Source organism: Leuresthes tenuis, unplaced genomic scaffold (assembly GCF_036924035.1).
Source record: "Leuresthes tenuis unplaced genomic scaffold, fLeuTen1.0.hap1 SCAF_11, whole genome shotgun sequence".
NCBI lineage: Eukaryota > Metazoa > Chordata > Actinopteri > Atheriniformes > Atherinopsidae > Leuresthes > Leuresthes tenuis.
In genome coordinates this window covers 21,837,814-21,858,018 of record NW_027325365.1, presented here as the reverse complement: position 1 = coordinate 21,858,018, position 20,205 = coordinate 21,837,814, and the positions used below count along the sequence as shown (strand labels likewise).

General features: G+C 38.5%; 1 protein-coding gene across 1 annotated transcript in view; it reads right to left on the bottom strand.

Moving 5' to 3' along the window:
* LOC140317796 (teneurin-2-like) overlaps nt 1–20,205 on the bottom strand; it is a 75,316-nt gene that overhangs the window by 20,627 nt on the left and 34,484 nt on the right. The window contains exon 2 of the mRNA XM_072395301.1: nt 5,464–5,823. Within this exon, the coding sequence (XP_072251402.1) occupies nt 5,464–5,689 (226 nt within the window). The 5' untranslated portion in view covers nt 5,690–5,823. The remainder of the gene's footprint in view (nt 1–5,463; nt 5,824–20,205) is intronic.

Here is a 20,205-nt window from a genome sequence, read left to right as displayed (position 1 = left end):
AGAGGGGCTCATTTAGATCCTTTGAAAGAAAAGGCCAAAGCTTCTAGGGACTGCAGCGGCTGTGATAATGCCTGCTGTCTAGAGGTGGACCTGGAGGGATGACACACCCCAGGGATGTGCTAAATAGCAGCAGCAGAAGGGACTGGAATTGAGACAAAGAGATGTAGTGAGAGGTGAAAGACTAGAGGGACAGAAAGGTGAAAGCCAAAATGCTTGTATTTTATGGTATTAGTTTGGCAGTGATTTATGCTAAAATCCACCAAAAAATATGACAGGTATTATGACTAGTTAGAGTTTTACAGTATGTGTAAAATGGAGTAAAAAAAAAAAAACGTCTGAGTTTTGTGGGGGTAAGAATCGTGTGTTATTGGCATCACCGACGGTTTCAAATATTTTGCTTTGTGGTGTTAAATAGCGCACAATTGTAATGAGCTTTCCAGGCTGCTGCCTGTTATGTTGAGAGAAGAATGTGTCATTTGGCTGTGCTTATCCAAGCAGACTAAGTAATAAGTGTGTAATGGGGAAACAGTGAAGTTGAGATACAATGAAAGTGGGGGGTCTGTTAGAAGACACACCTGAGCTTGTTTTACTGTAATTTCTCTGAGAAGCCATTTGGGCCTGAAGTGTCTATATACGTTGAATCAGTGGTTTCAGTATTACAAGATATATATATATATATATATGTTTGCAAGTCTCTGAATTTGCCCTTAAACACATCGAATCAAATTTTAAACAAGCAAATAGACTTTTCTCTAAATTAGTGGCAATGTTTTCTATTCAAAGTTTCCACTCTACATCCTCTAAATCAAGAGGTGCAACAGAAACTCCGCTGAGGTATATTCTTTTTAACTTGCTATTTGGGCCTTCCACAAGGTACATTCAACTAATTAGATAAGCCAACCAGGAAAACAAACGTTTCCCCAGGTGAAGGGACACAACACATTTTCCTAAAAGCTCTCAGTGTCGTTCTTTATCCTTCTATCATTAAAGAAATGCTGTTCTGTTGTGCTATAGATGATTCTACAAGTCGATCCTGACCTGTTTAAAGGGGGCACCATTTTCAACTGTCATCACACCTAAAACTTCCTCATAGCTGTCAGTTTATGACACTGATTGATGCGAAACAGCTGTATCTCGACCCAAAACTACAAACCTCACATTCTGGAAGGTAAGATTCTCTTGTGATTGCAATGTTACAAATGTAGAGCAAATCCAGCTGCCTTACAGGGTAATTTAACCTTTAAAGCGCTGTTCAACCTTTCGTTTGCTATAGTTTTACCTATGATATTCAGCTGCAGCCACAAATTATTTTCTTAACTTGGTTTAAGAGATAAATGAAAAAGAGAAAATTGTTTTAACAGCTGAAGCTTGTGCTCTTTGTCTGACCACATATCAACATTTCAACTGCTCCTATCCACCTCAGTTTGACACATTTCTGTTTGTCAGCTTGATAAAAATTCTTAAGGAAAAGCAAACATTAATCTCTTCTAGGACAACCCCCTGTGAAGGTGTGGAGATTATGTCCTTTGATGAAAGAAACATGTTCATGTTCAGAATCATGTTTTCCTCAAGTTGTACTACAGCTGTTTCTGTGCTACAATTTAACCCTGACGAGTGTTCAATAAGTAGAAACGTAGAAAATCTTCAGCTGCTCCCATCCAGAGCTGCCGAATCAAGCGAATACTATGGGCTTGGTACACAAACATGAATTGTTATGGCAATATGTCATTGTGTTGTAGGAAAACTGTGAAGGACTGTTATCTTTTAGTGTAATAGCCATATAAGGACCTAAGGACTTCATGCACTGTCCAATGCTGCATGAACCGAAATTATGGCATGCTCACCGGTGGTTCTTCCATCACTTTCACTGGCAGGTCTGAATGCGTGATGAGTAACTCTAACATAAATGTGAGTAGTGTGTGTGACTGACTGAATGCCATAGCTTTAAATGACTGATAAAGCCAATATTGTTACATATCTAATGTGTGAAAACCACTTGACCATTAGAGGTTGCTTCAATTTAAAATTAACTCAAAGTTAGAAAATAAGCCATTATCACCTATGCTACTGTTTCTTGAAGGAAAGCAGTCAAGAATGGTCAGCTGTCTTTGTTGGATACAGCAGTCAAGTGAACTTATATAACTGAACTAACCTGAATATGTAGGTGGTGATTTGAGGGGGTGCAGTGGTCTGACTGAATCAATGTTTTTCTGTTTATTGTTTGAGAACTCAACCTTACATAATATCTAAAGCAGACATAGAATAAACAGAAAGTACAACGTTTGATGTCTGTAAAGTCACCATATTACCATGCCGTCAGATAACATTGTACGGAGACTATACTAAAAATGCAAACATGTAGCACTTGTAACAGACCCAAAGCTTCACTTCACACACTTCAACACTCAAAGTGTACCTTTTCTTTCTTTTTTGTGCTGAATATATATCTCTGGACTCACTGAAATTTAAGTAAAGTTATTATGCGTTTTTATGTAATTATGTTATTACACAATTAGAAATAGCAACAAAAGTTTGTGATATTTAAGTTATCACGAAAATGTTAATATATCCAACTTATGGCATCATAAACCTGTTTGTGTAAGAGGAAAAATAATGTTATTAATAGAAGAACAATGTTTTTTTCTCCAACACGAGTTAAATACTTGTTATACATAACTTTATCAACTTTCATAACTACTTGATGCACTGTATGTGTGCCTACGCAGTATTAGAATGTGTATGATAAAGGTAATCAAAGCAAAGAAGTGGTAATACAAATTATGTCAATATTCATATGTATGAATATTTCTAAAGCTTTCCTAATGACTCAATTACATATTTAGGAATATCAAACTCAGGAACAGTTTGTGCTGTTTTATGTGCTTTTATGACACAGTAATCTAATGGCAGCTGAGTGCAAACCGATGTTCATTAACATGCCACAGTACAGTAAATTGGCCTGTGCTACAGAGAACCATTATAGCAAAATAACAGTCTGAGAATAGCTTCAGTTGACCATGAAACATCTCAAAAATAAGCAGAGAAGTGATGATAGCTCACCCAAACACGAGAAAAAACATTGTAATTTAATCAAAGTTAATCATATTTTTTAAAGTGGGGCCATCAGCTATTAAAAACTAATATTCCAGTCCAGTTCATGCAAAACTCTTCCTCAAACTGCCTGTTAGATGGTCAATGACACAAAAAGGATATGATCTGAAATCATTCTCCTATATTTCCAATTCTCAAACTAAATGGATTTTCTGTCCTCTTTTACCATCTTATTTCAAAACTTCAAGCTATTCTAAACAATAGACACAGTTTCAGTCCCCGGCAATTTCAGTCGTCTTCTGGTTACAAAAATATGTATTTGAAAGATTATGAAAACTCTGAGTGCTGCTTCTCTCACACTATCTTTCTCACTCTAACTCCTTCTCTTTCCCCATCCTTCCAACACTACTCCTCCTCCCATAGTGTCACAGTCCATATGGTGCTGCAACACTGTTGGTCTCCTGTGGCCACACTTCCCACGATGCATCTGTGGCTCTGGGCTTTCGATGAAGCCGATAGGCTGAGAGAACTGTGGTATCGACCAGCTCTTGCCTGGTGTGAGGTCAGCTCAGAGCAGCACTGGAGTGTGTCTGAGCAACACACACCACTGACTTTTAGTCTATCGTGGATTCTGCCAATCAATCCTCAATTTTCTGCTGTTACCTTTACCTCCACAGTAGTATGTTCTTTTGTTGTATTCTTTTCTTTAAAACACTTTTTTCCCTTGAGAGGGTGCGGTTGAATATTTTCTTCTATGAGCCACTGTCAGATTGATTTTTTGTAATTTCTCAAAACCACACACAGCAGGACATGAAACCTTGGCAGCAAGTTTCCCTTTTCAAGCCATAATGATAATATTCCATTTGGAAAAATACCATTGAGGACTTTGCTGTGTACCTTCACTTATTTTTTAGGTGGGTTTCTGTGCTTTTTCTTTTTTTTACCCAACCCTCCACTATATTGTGTTGCTTTGAGCTGGCTTCCTCTCTGTCTGTGTCCATGCAGAGAAAACAGAGCTTAGCAGAGATCAATCCTATTGAGTCTGACTCCTTTCACTAGCCAAGGATCAATACTTTCTGTTTCATGTCCCTTTGCAAGCTATACACATGCGCACATAAACACAAACACAACCCCGCATGCACAAGCACACATTTTAAAGACGACTATGAGAGCTGACCCATCCCTTTAGAAATGACCTATCGGCCTATTGGCAAACTTGCTCGCGGTGGGATACAGAAGTTCATTATGACAGTCTTGCTAGTGTTAAAAGGTCTGCTTTGGCACTGTTTAGAGCATCTGATTACATTAAGAGCTCGACACAGCTCTTTAAAAACAACACATTGCCTTAAAAAAAGGACTTTTTTTACATAGTCACACAACACTGAGTGTTCAATGTACGATAGAAGATGTCTTTCTTATGTTTGATAAAAACATAGTACTGGGTGAGATTGTTGTTTAGCTGTCGTTAGCAGTTGTTCATTATCTGCATCAGCAATTTTTTCTTTGATGACACCTGCAAGAATCTCTTCTAATGCTCAATACTTATACAAATCTTATGTAATGGAACTATGATTGATCAAGGCAATATTGTGACATTTTACCTTTTACAGGAGCTAAGACTATCATCAGTGACTGCTTAGTTTAGACTGATAAGCACAACGACTGAAATCTGGACATAATGATGGGAAAAGGTTAAAAAAAAAGTCAACCTCTGGAATAGAATAGAAAAATACTTTATCCATCCCCCAGTGGGGGAAATTCAAAAATATTATGTATAGATATAAAATATTCTCTATAGATAGTCAGTGAAAAAAAATCGTCTTGCTCGTGCTTTATAAATAATGTAAATTATACACAGAACTCCCTAAACTCACCATATGCTATTTTTCTATGATTATTCTTAACAAGATAGCGAAATCAAAAAGTGTGCTGGGTGGACTTTTTTAAACTTTAGAGCCAGTAAAGCAGTTTTCCCTTAAGTACTTGAATATACTCACTGGATATACGCAACCAAATATCAGCTTACTTTATCATCTCCATGTTCCTTGATTAAGTCCTGTAAATGCTGAAGTACTGTTCAGTCTGAGTTTTATACTATGCCCCAGAGTGGAATCTACTGGTTCCTGGCTACCAAGCACAGACAAGTGAACAATAATACCGACAACACTCATTTTTGTTCATTTTTGTTAATAGGTTAAAAAAAGTAAGTATATTCTTGGTCTAAGTCATAATTCAAAACCAACACGTTTTCATCTAACTCTCAGCAAACTCTCATTCCAAAGAATCGAACTAGTCCTCAAACGACCTAAACTGACAAAATTTCTCATGTCATGTCCTCAATTAAGCACAGTATGGAGGAAGCCCCAAATCTGACTGAATGTTTAAGAGGGTAACTTTGGTCCTCAAACCCACCTTGTCTGGAGTATTCATCAGCTTCATGGTGCACCAAGTCAGTCACACAGCCACCATAGTGCAGCCTCTGCTCGTGGTCAAAGGCTTTGAGTGTCTCACTGGAGCTGTATGACTTCTGGGTAGGTACGCGGCACTCGTCTGCATCCAGGGAGGAGGTGTTGTACTGGGTGTCTTTGGAGCAACGACCCCTGGTCAGAGAGCGGTGCCTGCGGTCCTTCAGATCCATGCTGAGGTTGGGTGAGGGGGGTGGGAATGCAAAGGGTTAGAGATGGGTGTTGAGGAGAAGGAGGAGAAGGCAGTGGGGGGAAATGGAGGGCCTTCCTAAAGGGCCCCCGTAATGTCAGCCTCTGCTTCAGTCACCTGGAAAAAGAGACAGTAAGAAGGGGAGATGAAGAGAGTGGAAAAGACAGAGAAAGGTTGGTATAAAATTAATGGATGCACTGCTGTGACTCACTCTAGCCTTGCGCTCCCTGTAGAATATACAGGGAGAGTTAGGTAAAAGGGAGCACTGCGAATGGACATTTGAGCAACCGGGCAAATATACAACACATTGGAGTATTGATGCAGGATAAGTTGGGCTATTGTGGGGAGAAACAGAGCTGCCAGCTCTGTGGTCCACAGAGATAGTCAGCCATCGACCGCGCTGATGAAAAATGGTCAGCCAGCATTCAAATCTATTACATAAAAACAGAAAGTGACTCAAACATGGTCCAGCCAACTTGAACTGATGTCAGTGATGCATCAATACAACAAAAGGGGCAGAAATCAGAGAAGAGACAGAAGGAATCATGACAAAACAAATAGATTATCGAGATTAGAACAAGGTTAAAGGCAGCAAAGAAAGAATAGAGGCCGGATGCAACAGGAAGGATGGAAGAAGAGGAGAAATGACTTGAGGGCATTGAAAGTCTCTCCCTCATTATAAGAGTGAGAATGAATCTGGCTCCCTTAGAAGCTGTAAGGGATAATCAAACACACCCAAATGCATACACACACACACATAAGCAAAACTCTACAAACACACAAAGATGAAAGTACAGAGTACATGAGAAGACTGTGTCACCTGAACTTGATACAGCTTGTAAAACAACTTGTATCACAACTGAACATGTCTATTATGACATTTCCTCTTCTGTGCTAATGCCTCATCCACCCATTCCTGTACCAACACCAGCATACTTTTAATCTCACCATCCTTACACTTGTGGATGCAGATTATATATGATTGTGATGCTAATAAAGTCTGATACTAGTGGAGCACCCTTGAGCAATGCATTGCACTCGGAACTAAAGATCAAAGTAAAACAATACTAGAACCAGCAGTAATTGACAGGAACACTTCCAGCAGCTGCCTTGATCTGATATTTATGGCAATAAATAGGTCATCCACGGTTCCATTACTTGAGGCTAAGGAAAAGTCTTGTCCACCCACAACATTACAGCGCACCATTGCATTTACTTCACAATAGCTTTCAGTCTGGACAGCGTTTATCACGTGTCGGAGCAGTAAAGGGCATTTATAAAGAACAGGCAGCATTTGATTTAGAATATGTGATGTAGCTAATTGCGTGCTGCAATGGAGGAAAAATGAGAGAGAAGAAAAAAAAGAGAAAAGGTTACATTATGTAAGTCAATCTATTCATTCATTTTAAAATGCTTGGAAGGTAGTATTCAAAAGTGCCCTGCTATGTCCATTGATTAACAGTAGGTATTAAGTCTCATAAAGAGCTCATTATGCCTGGGTATCCATCACAGAAGCTATTAGGAGTCCAACCTTAATGTGTTTGTTCCCTGAATGGAGGACGAGGAAATAAAGTGGGATATGGGCTCAGGGAATGTGGGGACATTTTGACTGGTGTTATGCATACAGTTGACTAGCGCAGCTGGCATTGTGTAGTATAACTGTGTTTGTGTCTATCAGGTGAATAGTAGTGGATGTTTAGTCATAACTGTGTTGAAGGGGCTGTCCATTTTTTAAAATCTAACTTTTAGGATTATTTGTCTTTTTTTACTTTCTTCTTTTCTATTTACAGAAGTTACATGAGACAATAAGAACTAAGTAAATGCGTGTCTTCTGTTTATAGTACAGAGCTGGGGATAATAGTAACTATGTATCCATCTGCATTGTTCTCATCCCACGTAGAGTAAATGGATTTCGGTATGCAACTATCATACAAGGGCCTGAAAAGAATCCTGTAATCCTGTAACTTGTTGTGGTGGGGTGAAAGTTAGCTTGGGCAGGCAGGGGGCCAAAGCAACCCAACCTCTCACTCACTGACAGTTAGTCACGAGCCCTCTGTGTCAGTGAGTACCCCAAAGGCAAAATCTTTGGACGTTCAGGGTTTTACAAAGCTGGTAAGACTTAATTTGAGGATATGAATGTATGTTTCAGAAAATTAAAGTTCCCCCTAGCAGTTATGAACCCTCCAAAAAATGTATTTGTGTAACTCTAAATAGTACATTTAGAAGTTTTTGCAAGGAAAACCTTTTAGAATGACTTAGGATGTGACTCTACCTCTTCTTCCTCAATCAGTAAATAGGGCTCTATAAACATGCTAATCTGCTAAAACTTTCTGTGACTTTGAGTGTTGCTTTGCAGATTCAAAGCAAAAATCCTCAGTCATGGCTAACTCAGTGAATTGTAGCAAATATAAAATAACAAAATAAAAATGTTAAAAAATTTGATTAAGTCAAAAATTCTGATAAAATGTTAACTGGAAGTTTACAAGACTCTGAAAAGTTGTGGGAATTCTAAATGGTGTTTCTAAAACCTGTGTATTTTGGTAAAATTGAAGATAAAATTCCAGCTCAATGAAACCTATTGGTTCTGTTGCTATTTTCTCATAGTATTACTGTCTACTTTAGTGGCAACCCTTTTTATATAGTTCATACAGATGCACCAGAGGGTGCGGAAATAATTATTTTATTGTTAGCTTTGCAGAGGGCTCAATGCATCTGAATAACTCAGATTGTTTGTCGGTCAGATGATGCTCATGCTTTGGATGGATGGCTGCTTAAAGAAAAACATTAGGCACAGAAATAATAATTTTCCACACAAAACTGTTTTTTTTTTCATATTCTTGATTTTTACTAAATCCTAAAAAGTCATAAGCTTACTCAAGAAAAGCTATCTTCGAAACTAAATTAGCAAAAACAGCTCACATCTAAACAGCTAAGCATAGATTGAGCAGAATGAAAGAGCAAGTCAAATTACATAATTGCTTCGTAATGTAGGCTCATTTGAATACTTCTTGGATATCAGATAATTAATGTCTCTTTAACATTGTAGAGTGTAAATGTATCCTCTTTTGATGTCATTGTTCAAAGGAATATCCCACACACAGTAAATTCATTCATAGCTTTTTCCTGCTTAAGTGGCAGACTAACACCACCACCATTCCTGTTTTTGATACGGATACATGGGAAAGAGCACTTACTGTGAGCTTTCATTGTCATCAGCTTGGATATTTTCACATACCACAGTCAGAGAGAGCCACAGGCAAAGTTTTGCTAGCACAGATCGTATGACTTATGAATGTTGACTTTTTAACATTTTCACTGTCTCTTTATCTTATGCACACATGCATATGCATCTTTTTCAAACATTTAACTAACATTTAACTTAATTTAGGGAAATCTGATCCACATCGCAAATGACAAATAATTCTGTATTCATTATCTGTAAGGTTTAGCTTTAATATGGTGGCTTTGTGAGTGCCTTTGGCATGTATTTTAACCTATAATATTTGTGTCACTGTTATTTATGAAGATGATTTAGAGTGAAGCTTCATCAACAGGACCTATCTTAGGCTGGAACTTTGTTGTGAAATCAATTCATGGCTCTTTTACTGCAGTATCTCCTGTTACCTGAGTACAATAATTAGTTCTCTTTGAGATGTGTCTCTTCAAGAATGATTCTTGACATCAGAAATTTGAGGCAGATAATGATCCAGCAGACAACTTGTACAAATGTAACACAGATATTTGAAGACAGCAGAGCTCATACAATTATGTGCAAAAATGAATCAAACTCATTCCAAATTTTCAGTTGTGGTAAATTTTTGAGAGAAATACTGTTCTTCTGACTGGATGTTCATGATATCGCATTGCATTTTTTCTTTTTCAACTATTTCTTGACCACTTCAGCTGTATGATTCAAATAATGATATTAATGTCCAGTGCTACCCAAGGCCAAGTTTTTCTGAAGGCTGCCTGATGTATTTCTTTGGAATCTTAATGAAGTCCTCTAATCCATGTATCATCCAATACCCAGTGATAACCACTAAGGCAATCCTGATGAATCACAGCAATTTTCTGAAAACAGGAGGAGGCGGAGGCATAGATGTCATTTATAGGAGTTCTATCCCTGTTAAAAATCTTTTTAAAGACAAAGTAATCATCTCCAATACACACAGGTGCTTTTTATCAAATTTTATATCCATATACAGCTAACTTTATCAGATTTATTACTCTGGTGTCAACAGATCATCACACTAATGATGATTCATTCATCAGAAGTACAACGACTTGCTCTTATTCGGACCACTTACATACAGTTTCAAGGTATGCCACCAGTCAGCTGTATGCATATTCATACAAACACCCAGGCAGGCTAAGCTGACAGGCAGACAAACAGACACATGAATGCAAAACTATACCAACACCTGCATGAGATTGCACGCAACTACATTTCCTTGACAGGCGAGAAAGGAGTTGGACGAAGGAGAAAAGAGACGCGCATGCAACCGTGAAGTGACCATGAAATCTAGGCAGAATGAGAAATGTAATTGGAAGATGACAGAGAGGGTGGAGAATTCATTTTCAAAATTACAGAGGTGGAGTTTGGGACAGATAATGGCCTTTTTTTCCCTGCAAATAACAGCTTCAAAGAAAAATATGGAGAACGGCACAGTGTAAATTCACTGTAACCAGAAATCACACCCAGTTAATAGGAAGTTAATGACATCAGTGGATTAGTGAGCATCAAACAAGATGGTATCCCTTTCAACCCAGTCATCTTCTAAAAGAAGAGAAACCATATATGAAAAAGAAACAAGTTAAGCATGGTAGTAGATTAAGAGGCAGCTTTTTTTTGTTTTGGTCCATTTGAATCTTAGGTGTTATTACATGAAAATTAAGCATTTCATCTTTTGTAACCAAAAGAAGGCATGTATTTGAAACATTATGCAAAAACAAGTCTTAAAGATGAACAACAATCCTACTATATACTTTTAGCTGAAATACTGTCAAAGGAATACTTGACTTGCGGAAAAAGAAAAGCAAACAGATGTGTAATAGTGCATGTATGGTTGGAACCTTCCTCAGGTATTCTGTGTTTTCTTGCATCATGCCTCAAATCTCCCTGCAGAAATTACTGCAGAGGCAACCAGCTCGGTTAACATGACGCTCACACTCAACTGAGTTCGACTCTGCATATTATTTCACTGCATTTGTAATGGTTACATGTACGTTGGCAAGACATTCAAAGACAATTAGCAACAAAGATTCCATCCAGCCCCAGCGCTCATTTTTCTAACAAATAAGCATGAAGGTGATGTGAGAGTGCTGGTGTAGATGTTTTTTAGAGCCATCGCACTGTGGGAGACTTCCTGTCCAGATGACTCTAATTGCAGCCAACTAGAAGGGAGCAAAAACAGGGCACGGTCCCTGTCTACAAACTGCATTGTCTCTTGACATTTACTGACATGTTCTTAACCTTCGAGATAATAAAGTTTGTAAGGTTTATTTTTTTATTCTTTTCTTGTATTTCGGTACACACACATATGTGCTGTAAATTTCAGATTAAGGGAGTGTCAGAATAATTGCATATATGTATTTTTGTCAGGTAATGAGAACATTAGGTGTTTTTAGCTGTATATACCAAAGCTTTCATAATTTCTACTGCATGTATGTTTTCAAATGAGCACATTATCTCATCTTATTCTATTTAACATATCTCATGTGTTCACTCCCTTATTAATCCTCATTTTATACTTTTAAATCTAAGTAATGGTGGATCCATTTTGTTAATGTCACATCTGTTAATGCTGGCGCATGGCCTCATTTGTTCATTCTTTGGATGCTTATACACCACTTTGTGTTTTCAGTGGAACACTTTCAAATTCCTTTTATTCTAACTAGATACAAAACAAAGAGCTTGACTTATGTTATCTTATTGTTGGAATATAAGGGCTTGCAAATCAACTATTACCTTGCTCATCTAATTCAATCGTAAACAGACCAAACATGACAACCAGCCAACAAGACTGGCAGCTAAAAAGCCTGATAAAACGCCCCATGGATCCTTTCCATCAGAAAATTCATTCATTCTTCTAATAATCTTTGTCAACAGGAGATGAAGTAGTTCATTTGGTGTCTTTTTCATTTTCTGTCTCTTTTTTTTTCTAATTTGAATGAAATTTGTATGGCAATAGATGGCCTTTTGAAAACCTGGCTCTGTTATCAGAATAGTGGCTATAAAGCATTTGGCTTCAATTTTCCGCTGTTTTTGTGCTGCTGCTCAAATTAAGTTGTTTACACAGTTTGTTCACAAAGACAAAGAGTGGAAGGCTCACAGTGACTGTGAGAAACAAAGGAGTAGACCGGGAGAGAGCAGAGAACAGAGAGGTTGCATGAGAATAAAGAGAAAAAAACAAATCCTTGAATGAGACTTGTACTCAATTACACACCATCAAAAAAACCCTGCTTGCATCTTGTCTCAGGCAAAAGCATCCAACTAGAAGTCCAAACATAGTCAAGATTAAAACATTATACATACAATTCAACTGAGAATCCAATTATATTTCCAGATTTGTCCTACGAGCAGCATGCACTTGACATCACATCCCTAAGTATGAATCCTTATTATCCTAATGTCTAATTTGTTCTATTCTCCATGATTATTTTTCTTTGGGTATAATAAACAGTGCACACAGTGAAGCACTGTAATTAATCAACAAATGTCTCATTATGTACATAAAATTTCACTGTATGGATATCAAATTAAAGGTGTGCGTGTGTTGTCTCATTGTGAGCATCTTGATTACTGCTTGTGCTCAGACAGAAGTGTGTGTATTTGAATTATACACGTATAGGCATATTCCTCTATGTAGCTGCATTTATAATGCACTCTGGCCTCTATTATTCTTTTTCAAACACGCATACAAATCTGCCATGTATGGACTGTGCATGTGGCTCTGACTGAGAGTCCAAGAGTCATAAATCATGCCTGCAATCTCATGTGGTATTGAAAGTGCATGCGCATATACAAAACCACACCAAAATACATGCATGTAATTACACGCAAGGCAAAAGGGTGGCAATGGGCTGGCTTGGATGGCTCAAGTTCAACTGGAAAATGTGGTCCATGTTGGTTCCAAGAGGTTCTGTGAGCCAACAGCTGAGAGGGTAGTGCAGGACAGGAAACATCTTTCATCTCTCTTTTTCTCCCTCTGTCCCACACACCTCACCCCATTACGTCCAGCAGCTATCTGAGCCAAACAGGTAAAAATCACGTGCTTACATTAAGTGTGATGGGTCATTGTATTCTCTGGCTCAGTGACTGTTTGCTGGCATGTTTATTTTTGTCATTAATTGTTTTGACGCTGGAGCACTGAAGTCATTTTGATTAAAGGGAAAGTATTCTTCTAATTGCAGATTGTATGAAGGAAAAATAAATATTTTGCCCCTAAAATAGATGAAGCTGTCAAATTTACATGACGAGGGATGTCCAAGTTTGATTATTGTGTACATTCTGGGTTTAAATGTCCTAACAACATAACTCCAGAGTGCAGTGATGTACAGAAAACTCCCCTATCTCATTTCTAGGCCCTCATTAGCAAGTGAGCACATAGTAAGTGCGTATAGTGGGTTTTACAAATTAGGCTGCCTTTCATCTGCACTGCCACAGAACAATAAGCTCACTTACAAATATAAAATGAGATATATTCTCTTTCATTCAGCCAGTTCTATTGGATTTAGTGTGCCTGTAAGTTGTTATCCTGTACTGAAACAGAATGGAAAGCAAAAATACTGCAGAAAAGCAGGCAAGGCATGACTTTTAGTGGACTAATAGTTTTGTTTTCCTCTTAAACTTCTCACTTTATACGGAATGCTTCCTCTGTACATTGCTGGTGCTTTGCTGAGTATTGTATTTGAATGAGGAAGCATCCCTTGTGATTAGCCAGGCTGAGTGCTGTAGTTATGAAGTGCTGCTGAGGTCATACAAGAGTACAGGCTAGGAGTTTCATATCCCAAGGTTTGCTTATGTGACTCACAGTTCTAGTCCCTGCAGGGAGTTGAGACGGATGAAAGTTGCCACACTGATCAGGAACTGTGAACAGATCTCATCCACCTTCAATTTTCTCCCTTACGTCTCCTTTCTCATCCTCCCATTTGTCAGGATGGAAATGAACGAACTGGGGGGGGGGGGGGGGGGGGGGGGGAGTCAGGAGAAATGCATCCCTCTCTCTTCCTTGCTCTTGGTGTCTGTGTAATCTCCACACTGGGCTGCAGAGTGCCACAGAGTCTCTGTTTATTAGACTAATCCTTAAATCCACATTCTGCAGGCCTCGCGAACGCCTCGCAGAGCTCTAATCTGACTCAAAACAAAGGGATTAGGAACGACAAGGTCCCTCACTCTGTCTAGCTGTGTCTGCCAGAGTGGGCTCAGGGTGATGCACACATGTGCCGAAAAACACACTTTCACTCCTGCATACTCTTGCCTGTCATACACATATTTACTAAAGACTGATTGGCACATGCAGGCCCTCAAACACAAACGTGCACACACACATGCTTACTGTGAACACAAACTGGCTGTGAGACGACAGGCAGTTAGAGCCAAGGTGCAAACAAACGGGGTAATTACACATAGCTCAAAAACTCAAGGGAGAAAAAACAGACAAGATGAGAATGAGCTGTGGGAATGGGACAGGGCGACAGCAGGATGGATATACTTGGAATGACAAACACTCTTATTTTATAGACTGCCAGTGTTGCAAAAGCAGCTGAGGAGTATGAAGTTATTTTATTCATCAGCAATGTGGGGTCTACCTTAAGTGAGACGGGTTTGTTACAATATACACACAACATAAAGTGCTGACAAATCAATATTTGTCAAGTGTTTATCTATATTAAAGGACCTTCAAATCCACAGCACTCTGTAACAAAATATGCTCCAAATTTACTGCTCAGCTAAGGCTCTCCGCAAACCCCATAAGAACCCATTTTGGTCAGATGCCACAGCTGTTACAGGTGTTCAAGGAGGTTCTTTTCATTCTTTCCACGTCCCTCACACAATTTTAGTCTGTTTCTTCTCAATATGGCAAATGAGTAATGTACAAAATAAGCAACGAAATTGTGTTCAGTCAGTTGTTAATCCAAATTTTACACTATAATCCTCAGTGAAAGTGGGTCCATTTTGCAAATACAGCATGTAATAGTGTTGAGAAGTGGGCTCATTTTATTCTATGGCTTCTTCACACACAAGTTTGGCTCTCTCAAGGTAAACTTTTCAAATACTTTTTCCTTAAGCCAGACAAAAAAGTAACAAACCCACAACCAAGTTCTTTATACTGCCAAGCAGTGCTAGTGTGTAGGCACAGTAACATCATGCTATCTCACTGCACTTCCTTAATGTAGAGGCAGTGAGCACTAAAAATTATAATTAGTAATCAAGTGTATATTATGTACATAATGAGGTCATATATCTGGTTTCCTAACTGTTTTTTTTTGCAGATGCAGGTGTGAATTAGTGTTGATCTGATGGTATTTAGATGGCAGCAACTGTAACATAACCCCTTGTGATCAATACAATACTCCTTATTCAGACATAATAGACACTTTAATGAGGCATTCCTACAGATAATTACTTCTCTTGAAGAGGACCTTACTATGAATTGCCTGCCAATGGGATTTTTGCCACAGCTTTTGGTGCACAATCTGCCACGGTTTGATCGTCCCCTGATAAAGATCTAGCACCTTGTGCTTGCTAGTAAAACATCATTGAAGTAGGTTTCGCTGTCTTTGCCGTTGCAGGTTGAATAAAACAGAAAAAAAAAGGTCAAACATATTCTTAGAAATTCTCGTAATTCTGTTGGTGGAAACATTATTCAAACGATTATTCAGGTGAACTTTTGACTGTTTGTTGTAGTAGTTTGCTTTATAAGAAGGGTCTTGATTGTATATAAGAGGCATTACCATAACATGTTGGTGTCACATTATAAGGTTATGGCAACCATCCAAGGTAGACTGTGCATCTGAGAAAGAGTGTTAACGTGGGTGAAGGTCATGCACAGTAAAAAAAAAAAAATGGCAGTCTGCAGATGGATAACGTCAGTGTAGAGGTCACAGAGCAATGCTACTTGTTCTTTTAGTCACAGAGGGAATTCCTCTTCATCTTCATTCAGTGAAGTCTAACTCATGCTGGTTTGTGTGCATCTGCTTGGGCACACATGAGCATGTGTGCTGGCTTTTTCACCTATGCCCTAGGAGCTCACTGCAGCACAGGGAGTCAGGGCAAACTTTGCTACGATACTGTCAGTGAGTTATTAAAACAATCGAGTACTGACAAGGCCTGCATTCTGTCGCAGACGGAGAGGGCTAAGGCTTAATAACTCAGTGTCATGCCTTGACATTCTTACCATCTGTCTGGGTAAAATATTCAAATGTGCAATAAATGTCACTGGGGACAGACGGTGACACTGTCTAATTAACACTATGACAGAGGTGACACACTGGAGGCTTTGGCTTGCTTTAAGTGTACAACATGCATTGCCTTTGTATGTGTGTGCATGCCATAACTCTACGCAGAGGTGAAATGTTGAGGGACGCTGTAGCGTTTTTTTCTGTCATCCTGTCAATTTAGAGGAAAGTCAGTGATTGTTTAGGTAAACAGAAAAGTGTAGCACTAACACCCATATTAAAAAGTGTAAATGACAGCAGCTATAGGGCTGTGCAACCCCGGAGCAGTGAATAAATGCCAGAGAAGATTCATTTCCTCAGGCTGAAATGTCAAAAAGAGGGTGAGCAGGGAGGGGAACAGATTGTCAGCTTTATATGGGTATCTTACTTTACATCAAGTAGACAAAAAAACAAGAGAAATTAATTCATTAAATTTAACTGTGGAACTGGTGGAACTGGTTAATCTATCCCATCATTTTTTCCATCTGTGGGTAGAAATCTTATGGGAGGGGGAATGCAAAGTTGTTTATGATGATGATGAAATTGAACAAAATCTAACCTCTGAATTGGAATTTTACTTTAATTATTTTTATTGTTTGAGGGAAAACATAGAATTTGCTAATTCAAAAGCCTTAAAAGTATTTTTAATAAACTGGATCAAGTATGGGAAAAGAAAATGGATGTCTCAAGGACATATGAAAAAAAGCCTAGAATTGCAAGATGAAAAAAGCCTAAAAATTTTAAGAAAAAAACTATGGCAATAAAGAGTACTGGCCTCTATGATTTTTATGAACTGTTGTGTAAACCATCACAAGGTTGTATTAGCATTTGAAAAAAACAACAACCTTTCTGTAGGTACACTCCCCTACAGAGGAAGTTTGAACATGTATGGCACTAAAGGAGGAGATAATATTAACATGCAAATTTGACATTCTTGGACTTATAAACTATCTTGCATCACTGACCCAAGGCGTAATTTGAGTTGCTCAGGTATTCTGCTCAAATGACTTCGGTAACTGAAAAGTTTAATTTGAACTTGAGCTTGTTAGTTAGCTTATTCTGCTGTCTGACTAGGGTCCAAAATGAACTGTTTGGCTCATCTGCCAATAGCAGGGAATTTTTTAAACTGAAACTTTTTATGGTTCACAACATTGCATCATGCAGTCTTTGCCTCAAAAGAATTACAGAGTTGTTAGCATTCATGATCATCTTTAGCAGTGCTTTAAAGCATACATACACTGCATCAGACTGACAACTTTAGTTGACCTTTTTCCAGTGAATGACAGTGTTGTACTTTAACTTCCTATGCCAAACACATTGATAAAAAAAATCGTAGATTGGAAAGTGCCGAATAGTAAACTGCTCTGGTTGATTTACTCAGGGTGGGAATGGTGAACAGTCAGCCTGCAATTTCACTTTGCTTTCAGTTTTCAATTCATCTGACAAACCCAAAATTTACCTGCAGTTGACAGTTGGCAGGTATAAATTTTAAACCCTGTTTTGACAAAAGAAGGGGTTAATCCAGAGCTTTTAGGTAGAAAATCTCTTTTGTCACCAGTTAAGCAAATGGCTCGAGTTGGCACATATAGTTTGTCTACTCTCCTTTCTGCAGTCTACCAACAAGGGAGGGTACTGTCATTTATTAACCGAAGTATGTCTGACTACACTAGGGTAGGTGGTGATATGCCCTCTTTTAAGTGTGTAGTACTAGACTGCTTTACTTTATAAATGAGATGCCATTCATTGTGGTTATTCTTTGTTATTGCTGGCTTCTTTTACTTCTGGGTACTAGCGTCTTCTGTTATTTCTGGAACAAAAGTCTGGGGTGGGAACAGTGGAGCATTCACAATGCCCCTGGGCTAATTTGAGTTCTATAGAACATATAAATGCATGAGTAATTCAAATTAAAACAGTATAATGTTAGTTTGACTTGATTTAGAATTATTTCAATCAGACAGTAATTTGAAGGTTTTCGATGTACTAACAGAGTTTGTTTTTTCGAACGTCATGTAAGCACAAGCTTATTCAGTCAATTACTAATACAAAAAAATGTAAAATTATGCAAGATCCGGGTTTGACACTGTGTAAAAGGTTACAGTGTTAATCAAGTTCCCCATTGTAGTAAAAGCACATTTGCCAGAATAGGTATGTTACGAAGAAAACAAGAAGCATTGCGATCTTTTTTTCACACAACAAGAAAGATGAATGTCTTCATTAAGTGACTTTTGATGACATTTCACACAAGATTCATGTGATTTTACTTTGCTTTCTACAAGTCCAAAACCACTTAATGAGCAAGTGTAACAGCTGTATGTTTTACCATCAAAAACATCACAAAAATGAATCTGGGTATGAAAGTATAAATGGATACCAGAATGGCTTTTAGTTCTTGACACCGAACAAATATATGGCTCTTCTTCTATGTTTCCCTCTCAGTCTGTTCTGCTCCCACTTCCCTCTCTCTGTGTTCTGTGAGAGGCTGTTGTATGAAGCACCTTTAATGGGTTTGTCAGGGATATATTGGACTTCAGCAAGAGATTTGACACGCTGTGTGTGCATGCCAGTGCATGTACCAGTAAGTGTGTGTGCTTTTTGGATTGCCATGTAGGGTCCTATATTACGGTGCTTTTCCACTTATGTTACCGTGTGCACTCACACTCCAAAGCCATTAGATTCTAAACAAAAATCCTGAAGCTGAGAACTTTGAAGCTGAGAGTGGTGCAATCTAAAGAATGGTCTCCCACCATGCACATCTCTCTCATCATGATCACTGGTACAGTACCATTCTAAGCTAGAGGTACAGTTACACTTCCACATACTCATTTTGACTTTGTAATTTTACCTGTTCTCTTCAGCCCACACATAGGTGCATCTATCTGTGGGTGTATGCATGGCATCGATATTTCAGAGCGCTCCCAGGTAAGTTTTTGCCTACTTGGGTCTTGTTGTTGTGCATGAAGAGTGTGAATGCTTCTAATGCTACCAAGTCACCGCCTTGGAGTGTTTGTGCCTTTGGGGCCTATAGAAGACAGCCCTGGCTGCTCCATTGCCAATGACATAGCTGACTGGTCCCATTTAACATGCTAGATTTAGCTTCATTAGAGAGGATGTGGCTGGAAAGGCATACAGAAGAAGTGAAATGAGGGGTAAGAGGGGGAGACTGAAGAACGACTGCTAGGCATTTGCAAAGGCCACTTTGCTTTATATCTGTACAAAAAAGCCAAAGCTGTCTCATAAAGATATTTTATAAACCAGCCATATCCATAAAGCCTATTGAATAGAGAGAAATAGATGGATGGATGAAATTAATGCAACAGCTGAAGTTAAATCAAAGGCACACTACATGGAGTAAGAATATGACATCAGGAACATTCACATGTTTTTTTCAAGCTACATCTTGGGATACAGTAGATCATAATGAGTCAAAAACATTTTTTTCACAGTAAAAAAGAAAATGAACTCGTAAAAAACTATATATGTGAAATAGATTAACAAAAATAATCTGTCCTATCTCCCCAATGGGGTGTTGGGACATGTTACATAAACTTCTATGCAACAAGTGTGTTGACTGCCGCTCCTTTAAAATCTTAATTCAAGAAATGTCCCACTTACGCATGACAGAAACAAATGAGCTATCACATCCAATTGGCAGATTTGCTTCTCTTCTGTTATGGCAAATAAGTTTTAAAATTGAAAATGAGAATAAATGACTTGTCAAGATGGATGCTGTTTGTCGGGCGAGAGGTTGTGGTAATTAATGTGGCTGTTTGAGAGGTTAGTTAGGATTGGCGGCAGCCATGAGGCTGGAGCTGGATAGAACTGGCGGTTCTGAGCAGCACAAAAAGAATAGGATGGTGCAGGATCTTCAGGGATCAGACATAAGAATGGATTCATATTTCCCTTTTTATCCCTGTCCTTGATATATTTACATGCACTTTATCATGTTTGTGGCCATGCACACTTTTATGCACACACACACACACACACACACACACAAAGAGCCCAACCAGGGTGCTTGAGGCAAATAAACCAGCACAAAAAGGCTCTGGATATGCGAGT